Genomic DNA, 15,910 nt, shown 5'->3' on the forward strand with positions numbered 1-15,910 from the left:
AGGGGTGCAGGGGTGGAGAAGGGGGTGCAGCGACTGGAAATGGGGGTGTCGAGTTGGAGGTGCGGATGCAGGAGCTGGAAATGGGGCTGCAGGGGCTCGGGAGAGGATGCCGGGCTGGGAAGGAAGGGGTGCAGGGGCTGAGGGTGCGGGATAAGGGGTACCTGGGCGGGAGGGATGCGGCTGCAGGTGGGGCTGCAGGGGCTGGGCAGGGGCTCCCGGCCCGTCCGGAGCCGCCGTCGCTCTCCCGCCCGGGCCGCGCTGCGGCGGCTTTCCTGGGTCCCCCCAAACGGGCACCGGGGCGGGGGGGCCGCGCGTGTGTCCGGATGCGCGGGGAGGTCCCGGGGGTCCCGCAGCATCCCCGGGCAGGGCCGGGCCGGGGCGGGGGAGGCGCCTCCTCCTGGCGCGGCGCGGGGCGGGAGCGGCGCCCGGGACAGCCCCGCCTGGGCACGGAGCGCGCCGGCCGCCGGACCATGCCCGGGCCGCGGGGCCGCCCCCCGCTGCCGCCGCCGCTGCTGCCGCCGCTGCTGCTGCTGCTGCTGCTCCCGGCCGCGCCGGCCGCGCAGGTGAGCGGGACCCCAGGGCTGCGGCTCCCGTCCCTTCCCCCCGCTCCCCACGGGAGGTCCCCGCCGGGCCCCGGAGCTCTTCCTCTCCTCCCACCCCACACCTGCATCGCCCCCGGGCGCACCGGGACCAACCCCCCCCCTCGGTTCTATGGGAGAGCGGGGTCTGTGCTGCTGCTGCTCAGCATCCCGCCGGGAGCTCCCGCCGGCCCCGGACCTGAACCGCCCCTAACAAAGAGCCCTTCATTAAAGCCCGCACTCGCCCCGCACCTCTTCGCCTCTGCCTCCCTTCCCGTGCCGCGGGCACCCGGAGCTGCTGGCACAGACGGGCTCATCCCCGCCCGCAACCTGTGAGCCCCAACAGCACCGAGGGGAGCGGAGCCCGGCGCCGGGGCTGGATCCTGCTCCCGCTCCGTAACCCCGGGAGCTGTTGGGAACGAGAGTAACCGTGGCTGAGGGGGGGAATGGAACCCCTCGGGCCAGGAGAGCTCCTGCGCTCCAGCCTCATCCCACCCTCACCAAACCCCGGGCGCGCTGTGAGTGTCTGAGCCCCGGCTTCGCTCATCCCTTGCTCCTTTCCTCCCTTTGAAGCCAGTCCCACAGGGAAACCCACGCTAACGGTGCCCATGGGCATGAGTCAGCCCGTGGCAGCGGTCGCGGTGCAGGCAGGAGGCCCACGAGCGCCCTGGCCCCGGCCGAGCTCACAAGACAGCTCTTTTCCCCTCGGTGTGTCATGTGCAAGCGGGAGCTCCAGCGGGATGAACGCGGGCGCCAGCATCCATCCCGCAGAGCGGTCACAGCCCCCGTGGGGATGCCGAGCCCCGGGATAAAGCCGCTCCTGCAGGCGGGGAGGGGAAGGATGGAGCGGGGTCTGCGGGGGTGTTTGATGCCCTCTGTCCCCGCAGAGCTGCCTGAGCAGGCAGCAGCTCCTGGCCGCCATCCGGCAGATGCAGCAGCTGCTCAAGGGGCAGGAGACGCGCTTCGCCGAGGGGCTGCGCCTGATGAAGAGCCGGCTCAGCACCCTGCACGCCTCCCTGGCCAAGGGACCGGCCGCGGCGCTGCCCGGTGAGTGCCCGCCTCACACCGGGAGCTGCGGGACACCGGGGCGGGCGGCTCGGGGTGCGCGGGGTGGGGATGGGGATTTCTCCATTCGAATCAGAGCGCTTCCAGCCTGGCAATGTGGGGAGGTGAAAGGGCCAGAGCTGCACAGGGGGGACCGGCTGCAAAGCTGGGTTCGAACTGCAACAGGGGAAGCTCAGGTTGGAGATAAGGCAGAAGCTCTTCCCTTGTGAGGGTGCTGAGGCGCTGGCACAGGGTGCCCAGAGAAGCTGTGGCTGCCCCATCCCTGGCAGTGCTCAAGGCCAGGTTGGACACAGGGGCTTGGAGCAAGCTGCTCCAGTGGAAGGGGTCCCTGCCCATGGCAGGGGTTGGAGCTGGAGGTGAGGGGGCTGGAAAACCATATCCCCAGCAATAGAGGTGTCAGAAATGCCACCAAGCCCCTTGCCAGGGATGCTCAGCCCCAGCCTCTCTGCTGGGCTCTCCTGTGGGGCTGGAGAGAATCACAGAATGAATCAGGTTGGAAAAGCCCTTTAAGCTCACCCAGTCCAACCCTTACCCCAGCACTGCCAAGGCCACCCCTAACCCATGGCACTGAGGCCTCGTCTCCACGGGGTGTGAACACTTGCAGGGCCGGTGCCTGCAGCCCTGCCCTGGGCAGCCTGTTCCAATGCCTGAGCACCCTCTGGGGCAGGAATTGTTCCTCAGCTCCATCTAAACCTGCCCTGGTGCAGCTTGAGGCCGGTTCCTCTTGTCCCATCCCTTGTTCCTTGGGAGCAGAGCCCAGCCCCTCCTGGCTCCATCCTCCTGTCAGGCAGTTGGAGGCAGCCATCAGGTCCCCCCTGAGCCTTCTCTTCTCCATCTGAACCCCCCAGGTCCCTCAGCCCTTCCCCATCACCCCTGTGCTCCAGGCCCTGCACCAGCTCCATTCCCTTCTCTGTCCCCGCTCCAGCCCCTCAATGTCTCTCTTGCAGTGAGGGCCCAGACTCATCAATGAACCTCAGCAGGTCACTGCTCAGAGGAGATAACTGTTAGAGAAGAACCGGGTGCACTGTGGCTCGGGTAGAGTTGGGGATGGAAAGATGATGGTGTTGGTCCCCAAAGCACCACCTGAACGCGATCCCTCTCCCTGTTGTGTCCCTGCAGCCTCCTGCCCTGCCCTGCAAGCCCCTGCGGATGGGAAGAAGTTTGGCACCAAGTACCTGGTGGAGCACGAGGTTCACTTCGCCTGCGACCCCGGCTTCCAGCTCCTGGGCTCCAGCACCAGGACGTGCCAGGCCAACGGCAGCTGGACCGGGCAGGAGCCCCGCTGCACAGGTACTGCCCCAGCGCTCAGCTGCAGGACAGGGGGGAACTGGGACACGGGGAGGCCACTGGGGTCCACCAACGGGGAGCTACTGCAGCTGTCCTGGGGTCCTGGTTAGTCCAGGGATGCTGCAGCTCCTGTGGCCGCTGCTTTGGTGCTTCTCGTGCTCGAGGAAAGGTGGAAGTTGCAGGTGGAGCATCACCTGCAGCACAGCAGAGATGATGGAGGGGGAAAGGCATCAGTGCCATCGGGGCTTCTTTGCAGCAGGGCAGCACTGGAAACAAACAGTGCGTGGGTTTGGGAAATCCCAGAACCCCAGCCTGGGTTGGGTTGAAGGGAGCTTAAAGCTTTTCCAGTCCCAACCCGTGCCATGGGCAGGGACCCCTTCCACTGGAGCAGCTTGCTCCAAGCCCTGTGTCCAACCTGGCCTTGAGCACTGCCAGGGATGGGGCAGCCACAGCTTCTCTGGGCACCCTGTGCCAGCGCCTCAGCACCCTCACAGGGAAGAGCTTCTGCCTAAGAGCTCAGCTCAGTCTCCCCCTTTCACCCTGAAGCCAGGCGGTTCTCAGGTGCTGAAGGGTACCAGTGTGTGCAGCATCCCTGTGGCTTGCTTCCCGAAGCACATTGAAATGAACCATGGATTCTCTTTCCATTGCAGAGATCAGTGAGTGCTCGAGCAGCCCCTGCCAGAACGGGGGCACGTGCCTGGAGGGGCTCAACCAGTTCAAGTGCCTCTGCCCGCAGCAGTGGACCGGGGCCACCTGCCAGTACCAGGCACAGACGGGTGGGTGACCCCGCGGGTGGGTGACTCCGGGTGCCTCCTGTCACCCCCGTCACTGAACCCCATCCCACCCTGTGTGCCCCCAGCTCCTCCTGCCTGGAGCGTCACGGATGACCCGGCCTTCAGCCGCCAGCCCCGCTGTGCCCAGATCGACCAGACCCAGCACTGCAGCTGCGAGCCCGGCTTCCACATGAGCGGCACCGCGGCCACCGGCCTCTGCCAGGGTGAGCTCTGCACTGGGATGGGGATGGGGATGGAGGGGATGGGGATGGAGGGGATGGGGATGGTGGGGATGGGGATGGAGGGGATGGGGATGGAGGGGATGGAGATGGAGGGGATGGGGATGGAGGGGATGGGGATGGGGGAGATGGGGATGGAGGGGATGGGGATGGAGGGGATGGGGATGGTGGGGATGGGGATGGGGATGGAGGGGATGGGGATATGGGGATGGGGATGGGATGGAGAGGATGGGGATGGGGTGATGGAGAGGGGATGGGGATGGAGGTGGGGAAGGGATGGGGATGGGAGGGGATGGGGATGGAGGGGATGGGGATGGAGGGGATGGGGATGGAGGGGATGGGGATGGAGGGGATGGGGATGCAGGGGATGGGGATGCAGGGGTGGGGATGGAGGGGATGGGGATGGAGGGGATGGGGATGGAGGGGATGGGGATGGAGGTGATGGGGATGGAGGGGATGGGGATGGAGGGGATGGGGATGGAGGGGATGGGGATGGAGGGGATGGGGATGGAGGGGATGGGGATGGAGGGGATGGGGATGGAGGGGATGGGGATGGAGGGGATGGGGATGGAGGGGATGGGGATGGAGGGGATGGGGATGGAGGGGATGGAGGGGATGGGGATGGAGGGGATGGGGATGGAGGGGATGGGGATGGAGGGGATTGGGATGGAGGGGATGGGGATGGAGGGGATGGGGATGGAGGGGATGGGGATGGAGGGGATGGGGATGGAGCGGATGGGGATGGAGCGGATGGGGATGGAGGGGATGGGGATGGAGCGGATGGGGATGGAGGGGGTGGGGATGGAGAGGATGGGGATGGAGGGGACGGAGAGGATGGGGATGGAGGGGATGGGGTCTCACCTCTGCAGCCCTCGTCTCTCCGCAGACCTCAATGAGTGTGAGGTGTACAAGCGGGACGGGGGGCCCCGGCTCTGTGCTCACGCCTGTGTCAACCTGCCCGGCTCCTACCGCTGCGCCTGCCCCGGGGGGTACGTGCTGCTGGGCGATGGCAAGAGCTGCGAAGGTGAGGAGGGCAGCAGGGAAACGTGCCCTGTCCCAGCTTCCACAACCGCTGCTTTCTGTCCTTAACCCAGTTTTCTACTTCTTCACAAGCATTTCCGTGTGTGGGAATCTTGGTGGGATTGCACAGGGAGATGGTGTCCAGGTGGGGAGGAAAATCATCACAGGATCCCAGCCTGGTTTGGGTTGAAGGGACCTGAAAACTCCTCCAGCTCCAACCCCTGCCACGGGCAGGGACCCCTTCCACTGGAGCAGCTTGCTCCAAGCCCCTGTGTCCAACCTGGCCTTGAGCACTGCCAGGGATGGGGCAGCCACAGCTTCTCTGGGCACCCTGTGCCAGCGCCTCAGCACCCTCACAGGGAAGAGCTTCTGCCTTATCTCCAACCTGAACTTCCCCTGTTTCAGTCTGAACCCATCACCCCTTGTCCTGTCACTGCAGTCCCTGATGAAGAGTCCCTCTCCAGCATCCCTGTAGGCTCCCCTCAGACACTGGAAGCTGCTCTGAGGTCTCCATACAGCTTCTCTCCTCCAGCCCCAGCTTTCTCAGCCTGGTCCCTTGGGCATCCCCAAGGAGAAACATTTCTAAATCGAGTTAAAGCCAAGGATTACATGGGAAGGGGTCAGCAGCTCCTCCTCCAGAACCAGGGGCTCTGGGGAGAGGGCTGAGAGCAAAGCAGAGGAGCAGTGGGTAGGGGTGGTGGGTGGCCAGAACTACTTGTGTGATGTCTCCTTCTGAAAGAGGGGGATTTGGGGGCTATAAAGGGTTGATTATTGCAGTTCATGGGAGAAAACTCACACTTTCTTCTTTTCTCCTCAATTTTCTCCTTTCCCCCCCTATTTCTGCCTGTTCCAAAGTATCTAATGCTCCCAGCAAGTACCTGCATTCCAAGCTCCTGGTTTTATTGCTGGGTACCTCAGTGGTTACAAAGGCATTTGCTGAATAGGAAGAGATGGTGTTTGCAAACAAGTAGGGGGAAAGTTGGGGAACTAAGCCCCCCCCTGCTGCTGTGGGAGCAGTGCTGTTAACCCTGGCTGGCCCAGGGCAGAGCTCAGGGAGAGCAGAGCAGGCACAGACAGGGTTTGGGGTGATTCAGGTGTTTTCAGCCACCTCTCTTTGATCACGTTTGATGTCTGACCCATTTCAAGGTGTCTTTGCCTACCTTCTGCCCTCTGTGAGGTCTCTGGTGAGCCTGACCTGCTGCCCACCCCTGTTTTACAGACATCGATGAGTGTGCTCTGTCCCTGGACAACTGCACGAGGGGAACAACCTGCATCAACACTGGGGGGGGCTTCCAGTGTGTGAACCCCCAGTGCCCCCCGCCCACCGGCAACGTCACCTATGTCAAGACATCACCCTTGTGAGTGCAGTAGGGTGCAAAGCCTGGTCCTGCTTTCATAGAATCCCAGCCTGGTTTGTGTTGGAAGGGGCCTTAAAGCTCCTCCAGCTCCAACGCCTGCCATGGGCGGGGACCCCTTCCACTGGAGCAGCTTGCTCCAAGCCCCTGTGTCCAACCTGGCCTTGAGCACTGCCAGGGATGGGGCAGCCACAGCTTCTCTGGGCACCCTGTGCCAGCGCCTCAGCACCCTCACAGGGAAGAGCTTCTGCCTAAGAGCTCAGCTCAGTCTCCCCTCGGGCAGGTTCAAGCCATTCCCCTTGGCCTGTCCCTACAGGCCCTTGTCCCAAGCCCCTCTCCAGCTTTCCTGCAGCCCCTTTAGGCACTGGAGCTGCTCTCAGGTCTCCCCTTCAGGAGCCTTCTCTTCTCCAGGCTGCCCCAGCCCAGCTCTCTCAGCCTGGCTCCAGAGCAGAGCTGCTCCAGCCCTCGCAGCATCTCCATGGCCTCCTCTGGCCTCGCTCCAACAGCTCCACGTCCCTCTTGTGCTGCTGCCCCAGAGCTGGGGTGCTGGGTTCTAAAAACACATGTAGCATCCCCATAGGTACAACATGGACCCAGCATCCCTGGTGCTCCCAGAATACCTCCCTCTGTCTTTCCCTTTGCAGCCAGTGCGAGCGCAACCCCTGCCCGATGGAGAGCCGCTCGTGCCACCAAGCCCCCAAGACCATCTCCTTCCACTACCTTCCATTGCCATCCAAGCTGCTGACTCCCACCCCGCTGTTCCGCATGGCCACGGCAGCAGCTCCCGGCCGGCCGGGCCCCGACAGCCTCCGCTTCGGCATCGCGGGTGGCAACAACCGCGGGCACTTTGTGATGCAGCGCTCGGACCGGCACACCGGGGAGCTCATCCTGGTGCAGAGCCTCCAGGGCCCCCAGACCATCCAGGTGGATGTGGACATGTCCGAGTACCTGGACCGTGTCTTCCAGGCCAAGCACGTGTCCAGAATCACCATCTTCGTGTCTGCCTATGAGTTTTAGGGGAGGTGGCAGCCGGGGTGGTCCCTGCTCAGCATCCTCCGCACGGAAGCGCCAGCCCTGGAGGCGGGTGTCTCACAGGAGCTCCAGGTGACATCCCATAGCAAAGCCTCTCTGCATCCTCCCCTCTGCATTGAGGTTATTCTTTGGCACCACCTATATTGGGGGGAAAAGAGGGAAATGAGGTGCAGAAGGAATCAGGTGCAGGTTACCCGCTCATTGGAGTGGGAGCAGAGCATCAGCCGCACCTGAAGCTCCACAAGGACAATGTCCCACAGCCTCACTGCCTGCACAGCACAGAAAGCAGTGCATAGAAACCACAGCCCTCATTGCCTTTTAATTCTTTTCTTTCATAGGAAATAAGTTAAAGTGGTGCATGCAGGAGGAGGGAGGCTCATAGCAGGTACTGCTCTCCCCCCCGCTGGCTCGGGCTTGCGTGCACTGACCCCAATCTTGTTAAAACATAGAGGCATGGTTTGGGTTGGAAAGGACCTTAAAGCTCCTCCAGTTCCAACCCCTGCCAAAGGCAAGGACACCTTCCGCTAGAGCAGCTTGCTCCAAGACCCAGCCTCTGCTCCCCTTTGGATGAGGAAACCCATGGCAGCCTGCATAGAGGGGGCTGGTCTGGGGTTCCAATCCCATGGGATTGACCGGGACTGGAAAAATCCATGAATCCATGAATGAATCCATGCTCGAGGGAGCTGGAGATGTGAGTGTTTCATTTATCCATCAGGCACAGCCTCACCCCGTTGTGTGTACACAGCAATGGGGATAGCGGGGGTTTGGCTGGAAACCATGCCAGGGGGAGGGACACGCACACGGACCCCCCTCCCTGGCCTGGCTCTCTTCCCCCCGGGACCTTGGTGCTTGTCCATGTTAACCACAACCCCTGCCCAACGTTATGCATGTTCTCTGTTACGCTGGTTTAGTACCATGATATAACCTCTGAGCAGAATAAAGTACCCAAAGCACGTGTGGATGGGGGTGATGCTCACCTGGAGCTGCCTGGGGGGGGACTCGGGGTCTGTGGGGTAAGAACTTGCCTCTGTCAGGTTTATCTTTCTGCCTTATGTTGCCCCAAAAATGCAATGGGGCAGAATTTCCTTGGGATTTGATGCTGCTTCCACTAAATCCTTCCCACTCCTTGCCCCAGTGATTCCAATCTGTGCTGCATCCATTGGGGGATGGAGCTCATGGGGTTTTTTTTTGGGGGGGAATACAGCTTTTCCATGGAGCTCTGGAGGGGGGCAGGACCTTTCCCCGCAGAACAAGGGGGGACATTCAGTGCGTGCTCCTCAGCACAGGGCTGCTGGATCCCGATCCCGGCGGATGGAGGATGTTTGGGTTGGCGGCTGCTCCGGTGGGATGGTGGAGCTGGGCAGGGAAAATGCATCCGAGGCTTGTGCTGGGGGAGGGAGATGAAAACCCAACAGGAAGCTTAGAGGAGAACCCAAACATGGGAATTAATGCTCTTCTGAGAGTGGAGCTGCTCCCAGAGCAGGGAGTGGTGGAGCAGCAGGACCTGGGAGCTGCCACCTTCATCTGGGGGTGGTGGAGACCCAAGGCAGGACAAAGACCAGGAGGAGCATCGGGAAAGAAGGGAATGGCTGGGTGCTATCTCCTTCAAAGTGGGCTGAGATGTCCTCTTTTCTCATCTCCTCCCCTAAGGTGGGAGAATCCCTTTGTCCTACCGAGGACACCCCTTCAATCCTGGGGTGATGGAGGGGCTGTCCCCATGCAGATGGCATCAGGATGGGGAAGGAGGCAGCTTTTTGGCTCTGCCCTGGGTTTATTTCCCTTGCTGTGATCAGAGGATAGTGCTGGGCACCACCGCAGGAGGGACAGGGAACGGGTAGGACACACCACTGCGCTGCTCTGCTGTGTACCTGCGTCCTGGGATGCCTCGAGAACAGGCGATGAGGTTTTCCTTGGAGCTATGTCCTTGGAGCTACCCAGACTCCAGCCAAGTCATGTTCCATCCAGGAAAGGCAGCAGTTATCCTCATGAACCCGGCCCGGCACGTGGTCTGAATTAGCCTTTGATAAAAGCAGTTCTGTGGGACACGTCCTCACACAGCACCGACACCGCTGCTAGGACACAGAAGCCGGAGCAGGAAAGGAGCTGAAAGGAAAAGCAATGTTTTATTGGACTATTTCTTTAGGAGAAGATGGACAGGATGCTTTGGGAAAGGACACAGTTAGGAGGAAGAAGGCTGCAGAGTGGGCAGCCCAGTGCGTGTGGTTGGCCAGAGTGGCTCCAGTTGCCCAGCCTGGTTGGACGTGCTTCTGTCACTGTGATACAGGGATGATAAAGGAAAACCTGCACGTGGGGATGTGCTCCTCCAGAGGAGGGCTGGGCCATGCCAGAGCAGCTCCTGGTGCCTCCATCACCCGCTCCTGGCTGTGGTACAGGGTGAAGCCGTGTTTCATCATCCCTGCGCTTGCCAGGCGCTGGGAGCCAAACCCAGGAGCCTGTCAGAGGAGCAGTTCCTGATGGGCAGAATAGTTTCCATGTGATGCTTTCCCCAGCTAATGAGGCTGGAGCCGGGCGCCTGGAGCTCCGCACCGGAGGCTCTTCCTCCCAGCACAGCGTTTCCCCAGCTCCCGAGGCCAGGGTGAACTGGTTTCCCCTCTCCGGCCGGGCTGGAACATGCTCCCAGCCGCATCCTGCTGGCCTGGAGAGCCAGGCCTGGGGCCGGGCAGCTCGGCTGTCTCCTGGCTGCACAGCTCCTGCTCAGCCCCACAAACGTTTAAGGTCGGCTCTGCAGTGTCTGGCCGGGGCTGCAAACCTCCGGCCAGCGTCTGAGCTGACTCAAGAGGTTTTGTTCCCCTCCCAGAGCAGCCACTCTGGCATCCTGCACGCTTCCTGAGCCTGGAATGTGCAGAGAGAGGCTCTTCTGGCCCTGGGAAATACAACTGCTCTTTGGGATGAGCCTTTGAATTTTCAAGGTTTGGGGGGAAGCGCTCCCTCTCCTCTTCACCCCATGGAGGGAGATGAGTCCCAAGCTCAGGGCAGGAGGTGACCATGGCTTCATGTCCTGTTTTCTCCTCCTCATCATCATCCTCCTTCCAAAATACACTCCTGGTGGGCCTTTCCCTGCTGGGCATCCAAAGTCCTGAGCTTCTCTTGCCCTTCAGCCTGATGAGATTAAGATGAGTGTGACCAGCAGTTCGAGGGAGGGGATCCTGCCCCTCTGCTCTGCTCTGGTCAGACCTCACTTGCAGCCCTGTGTGCAGTGCTGGAGTCCTCAACGTGAGGACATGGAGCTGTTGGAGCAAGTCCAGAGGAGGCCACGAGGATGCTCAGGGGCTGCAGCACCTCCTGTATGGAGCCAGGCTGAGAACATTGGGGCTGCTCAGCCTGGAGAAGAGAAGCTGTGTGGAGACCTCAGAGCAGCTTCCAGTGTCTGAAGGGGGCCTATAGGGATGCTGGGGAGGGACTCTTCATTAGGGCCTGTAGTGACAGGACAAGGGGTAATGGGCTCAGACTGAAACAGGGGAAGCTCAGGTCAGATCTAAGGCAGCAGCTCTTCCCTGTGAGGGTGCTGAGGCGCTGGCACAGGGTGCCCAGAGAAGCTGTGGCTGCCCCATCCCTGGCAGTGCTCAAGGCCAGGTTGGACACAGGGGCTTGGAGCAAGCTGCTCCAGTGGAAGGGGTCCCTGCCTGTGGCAAGGCTTGGAGCTGGAGGAGCTTTAAGGTCCCTTCAACCCAAACCAATCTGGGGTTCTATGGTTCTGAGATACATCCCTGCAAGCAGAATGATAATTCTCTTTCCTGCATAAGGCTGCAGGTTAAAATCTGAGTTTTATTGCCCCGAGAAGCCAAAACACTCATTAATCCCATTATGGGCTTGGATGAAGAGCTGAATCACAGCTCTATTTGTTATGGTTGCTAGGTATGTTGCTACATCCCCTGATCCTAATGTATCTGTGATGTCCTGGTGTGGACATCAGGGAATTGGGTTAGCTGCTGTTGCCAAATTCAGCTGTATTTTGGGGGAAAGAAGAAAAGAGCCATTGAGGAGCTTCCCAAGAGGGTAACTTCCTCCCTGACAACACAAGCACATGGAGGGATATTGAAGCAAACAGCTACACACTGCTCCTGCAGGCACGGTTTTGGTTAAAACCAGTGAATCCCAGACTGGTTTGGGTTGGAAGGGACACATAGTTCATCTAATTGCACTCCCCAAGCCATGAGCAGGGAATACCATGGATGTTGCACCTGCACATGCTGCAAGAAACCAGGAGCCAGCTTTTAGTCCATATTTAAACCACCTTTTTTCCAGCCCTCCCATTGTCCAGGGAGATGCTGCTGAGCCCTGTGGGTGCTGGCTCCACACATGACACTGAGCTGGGGTTAATTAGTTATAATTAGCCCTAATGACCCTCAGTGGCCCACCTGAGGCATCACCTACACCACTCCCCTGCTCTCCAGGGCCCTGTTTCAGCCCCTAAGCCACAGAAGAATGGTTTTAATGCTTGAGTTGGTTTCCTGGTTTGACTTTGACCTCTCATCTCCATGAGCTGTGTGTGATGAGATGGACCCTTGGCTGAAGCTGCCCTGCTCACCTTGCTCAGGTACCAGCCTGGTGTGTGAGACACTGGAGATGGCTCCTTCCTCACGGATGCGAGGCTGCAATTTGCCTCTGAGAGGGGAAAAACATCCCTCCCAAAAGGGAACCGATGTGGGTGTTCTGTCTTCTTTATTTTCTGCTAGGATTGCTGGCACTGGAAAAACAGAGTCATATGTCCCAAAAAGCCCTGTTAGCCAAGGAGACCGGCCTGTAAAGGAAAATAAGTTGATGTAACTTGGGATTCGTCCAGAAAGTTTTGACAAAGTCCCTCAAAAGACAATATTGAGGGGAAAACTGGTTGGAGAACAACAAACAAGCTCCTCCTGGGGGCTGTGAAGTGCTGAGAGTCAGCAGAGCTGGAGCAGGGATGCACATCCAGCTCCAGCCATGGCAGGTGGGATATCTCCAGCCGGGGGTGCTGGGAACACACACATAAGGGTTATGGAAGAAAAGATGAGCAATGAGTGACAACATCTGCAGCTGATGCTGAGCGGGGCAGGAGCATCCCGAGATGGGGATGAATGTGGAGATGTGGGGCTGCAGAGGAGCATGAGGAGTTCACCACCAGTGTGCAGCAACACATGGAGAGCTGCTGCTTGTCTTACTGGATCATGGAGGACGTAGAATTCCAGACTGGTTTGTATTGGAAGGGAGCTTGAAGCTCATCCAGCCACGGGCAGGGACACCTTCACTAGAGCAGGTAGCTCCAAGCCCCTGTGTCCAACCTGGCCTTGTGTTCATCATTACTGGCTTCCATAATGCTCTTCAGCATTCCATGTCTAACAGAGGCAGCTCCATTCACCGACCTGATGGCTGCCTCCAACTGCCTGACAGGAGGATGGAGCCAGGAGGGGCTGGGCTCTGCTCCCAAGGAACAAGGGATGGGACAAGAGGAACCGGCCTCAAGCTGCACCAGGGCAGGTTTAGATGGAGCTGAGGAACAATTCCTGCCCCAGAGGGTGCTCAGGCATTGGAACAGGCTGCCCAGGGCAGGGCTGCAGGCACCGGCCCTGCAAGTGTTCACACCCCGTGGAGACGAGGCCTCAGTGCCATGGGTTAGGGGTGGCCTTGGCAGTGCTGGGCAATGGTTGGACTGGATGAGCTTAAAGGGCTTTTCCACCCTGTTGGATTCTGTGAGTCTATTAAGGATTTATTAATGAGTTTCTAACGGGCTGCCCAAGCCCTGTTAATGAACCCCGCTCACCGAGGCGCTGCTCACAAACACCCCTCACCCGCACAGCCTGGCACAGGATCTCGCCTCCCAACCTCTTTAACGCCGGCTTTTACCGCTCCCTGACCCCTGCCACAGCCGCCCTGCCATGGCCACCGCTGCCAACCACCGGGACTCGTTGCCGTGACCGCCGCTCCCCGCCTGAGGGCGGCCGGGAGCCCGCTCCCCTCAGCGGTGCCCGGATGTGGCTGTGGAGGGAGGGAGGGGGGGGGGCGCTGTTTACCACAGTGCAGCGCCCGGCGGCGGAGGCGGGGCCGGGCTCTCGCGAGGCGGAAGCGGCGCGGAGACAAGGGGCGGGCCGGGCCCGGAAGCGCCGTGACGGGCGGCGCCCGCCGTGCCCCGGCCGCCATAACGGGCGCGCGCACGCGTGACGCCAGCCCGCACGCCGCGACGGGAGCGCGCACGGCGGGCAAAGTGTGTGTGTGGGGAGGGGGGGAGTGAGGGCGTGGCCCCGCCGCGCTCGCCGTACGTCACGACGGCCGTGACGGGCGTGTGGCCTCCACCAATAGGCGTCCCCGCCGGCGACGTGACGCAGCGCCGCGGGGGGGTGGGGCTGAGCGGCGGCGGTGGGAGGAGCGCGACGGGAGGCGGCGGGCAGCGTGAGGCGACGCCATCGCGGCCCCGGCGGGCGCGGAAGACGCTGTGGTGGTGGTGGAGGAGGTGGCGGTGGTGGCGGCCGCGGAGCCAGCCCGGGGGGTGAGCGGCGGGGCTCGCTGCCGCCGTCCTCGTCCTCCGCCGCCCCGCCGCCGCTGCCGCCATTTTGTGAGAGCGGCTCGAGCGGGCGCCATGTTTGTAAGGAAGAATTAGGGCAGCCATCAGCGGCCAGCAGCACCTCCCTTCCCCCGTGTGTGTGTCCTCTCCTGTGCCCCGGGCCTGCTCCTCCGAGCCGCCGCCGCCGCTGCCGCCTCTTCCGCCTGCCCGCGCGGGGCGGCCGGGCTCAGCCTGTGCAGCCTCGCCCTGCACTGAGTGCCCGTTAGTGTCTCACTAAGTAACCGTGAGTGAAACCTTCATCATCTCTCCTCACTGAGGGACCCGACCCTCCTCCTCACCGAGCCGCCCCCAGAGCGGCTGTGCGCGCCGCCGCCGCCGCCGCCACCTCCTCCTCCTCCCTCCGCACCACGGGCAGCGGCAGTGTCCTGCCTGCCTCCACCTCCCTCCTCCTCACCACACCACAGCCAGCACAATGGCCTTTGAAAGCCTGTTCTCCAAACCCCCAAACCCAGTTTTTGACCCAAACATGCCCGACTCTGACAGGCAACATGCAGGGGACGAAAGGTCGAGTAACATTCTTCTCTCTCCGCTTCTCATAATGGTGATACTAGTGGGGTGATGCTGATAATGATGATGATGATGATGCTGTGTGTTAATGTGCCGAGGGGGTTAACGATGTTTTTGTGGGGGCAGGTCACCTTCAGGCTGGAGGACCGGGGTGGTGGTGGTGGGGGGGGATGCGAGGAGGGGAGGAGGGGGGTGACACTGGCTTTAGAAGTGCATATTATTAGCAGGGGGTTATTTTTTGGAATGCATGCCTTTTTACATCTTCATTTATTTATTCTGGCTGGGGACGGGGACTGTTTTCCATTTCTTTCCATAAATTGCACTTTCCAGGGGGTGTCTGTTGAATGTCACCATTGTTCTTTGCCTGCCTTGCCCTGGCGCTGCTAGTCAGGTAGGAAAGGGTGCTCTGAGCTGGGGTTTCCTCTTTTTGGTTGGTTTTGTTTATAGCAGAATCTCTCACCAGAGCCATATTTAACCTCATTTTCTTGCCAGATTACACCTTCCCCATTTAACTGGATCTTTTTTTATGCAAATTAAGCTCTGACTGACGTTATCTTTGCCACCTCTCAGTCCCCATGCGCAGTCCTGGTGAAAGGACCTCTGTTCCTCCCTCCTTCCCTCCCTTTCTCTCCTGCAGCTGCTGGAAACTCAAACCCTTCCTCCACGCAGCCCTGGCCTGCCTAACTAGTTCCAAAGATACAGTGCCAGGGTGGCAGGGACCAGCCCTTCAGTCCTCATCTCCCCGTGTCACAACTGCAGGAGTTAGAACTGCTGGGTTGCCACGGCTGCCCTCCCCACACAGCTCCACAGCCCTGCTTGGTGCTTGGCTCAGAGGACTGGAGCAAATAAAACCCACCAGGAAAGGGTTAGCGTTCCCTCGCTGGAGGAAGAGTCACTGAGCCTGTGGTATGAAGTGGAAGGGCCACACAGAGCTGAGGGACTGGTCCCAAACCGGTGCTGTGGTTTAGCGACAGGGTCAGGGCAGACCTCGGAGCTGCCGGTTCTCGGTTTCACCTCCCTGCTTTTACTTGCGTAAGTTGAGTCATGCTCTGTGTTCCAAAGGAGTGCTGTGTCCAAGCAGAGCAGCGGTCCGCTGGGATTGCTGGATGTGCCTGTTAGAACTGTGCAGCAGCAGCAGGCAGAGTGGTCCTAGGGCTCCTCTCTGCTGTTTCAGGGTTGCAAATACTTTGTGTTTCCAAGTCCTCGGTGAGGACGAGCCCCCGTTACCCCCTGTGCTGCTGGGAGCACAGTTGTCCTAACTGGGAGTTCCCCGTGCCCTGGTGACAAGTAGAATTCCTCTCACCAGCTCTCCTCACCGCTACGCCTGTTGTTACACTGGTAACCGGTGGAATAGAATAAATAACTACTACCTGAGAGTCTAATGGATGTGTTAAATACAGGGTAACGTCAAATAAACATGGCTTTATAATGTTTTCATTTCAGAAGAGCAGGAGGTTCAACAATAAACACATTTACCTGTTAAGTAATGCTCTTTGTA

The 15,910-nt window shown here is 60.4% G+C and overlaps 2 protein-coding genes across 2 annotated transcripts in view; both read left to right on the forward strand.

Annotated features, from left to right (window-relative positions):
• The first annotated feature begins 450 nt into the window (after positions 1 to 450).
• On the forward strand, positions 451 to 8,302 carry FBLN7 (fibulin 7). The gene is made up of 8 exons (XM_061356915.1): positions 451 to 563; positions 1,466 to 1,625; positions 2,763 to 2,933; positions 3,581 to 3,706; positions 3,790 to 3,927; positions 4,829 to 4,966; positions 6,182 to 6,320; positions 6,962 to 8,302. Exons 1-8 carry the CDS (start codon positions 471 to 473, stop codon positions 7,332 to 7,334), a joined length of 1,338 nt encoding a protein of 445 aa, XP_061212899.1. The 5' UTR covers positions 451 to 470; the 3' UTR covers positions 7,335 to 8,302.
• Positions 8,303 to 13,697: 5,395 nt separating this feature from the next.
• ZC3H6 (zinc finger CCCH-type containing 6) overlaps positions 13,698 to 15,910 on the forward strand; it is a 28,503-nt gene continuing 26,290 nt past the window's right edge. The window contains exon 1 of the mRNA XM_061356897.1: positions 13,698 to 14,409. Within this exon, the coding sequence (XP_061212881.1) occupies positions 14,318 to 14,409 (92 nt within the window). The 5' untranslated portion in view covers positions 13,698 to 14,317. The remainder of the gene's footprint in view (positions 14,410 to 15,910) is intronic.

Source organism: Neopsephotus bourkii, unplaced genomic scaffold, assembly GCF_033783945.1.
Source record: "Neopsephotus bourkii isolate Nb327-2 ecotype Australia unplaced genomic scaffold, CSIRO-AGI_Nbou_v1 NB_873, whole genome shotgun sequence".
Taxonomy (NCBI): domain Eukaryota; kingdom Metazoa; phylum Chordata; class Aves; order Psittaciformes; family Psittacidae; genus Neopsephotus; species Neopsephotus bourkii.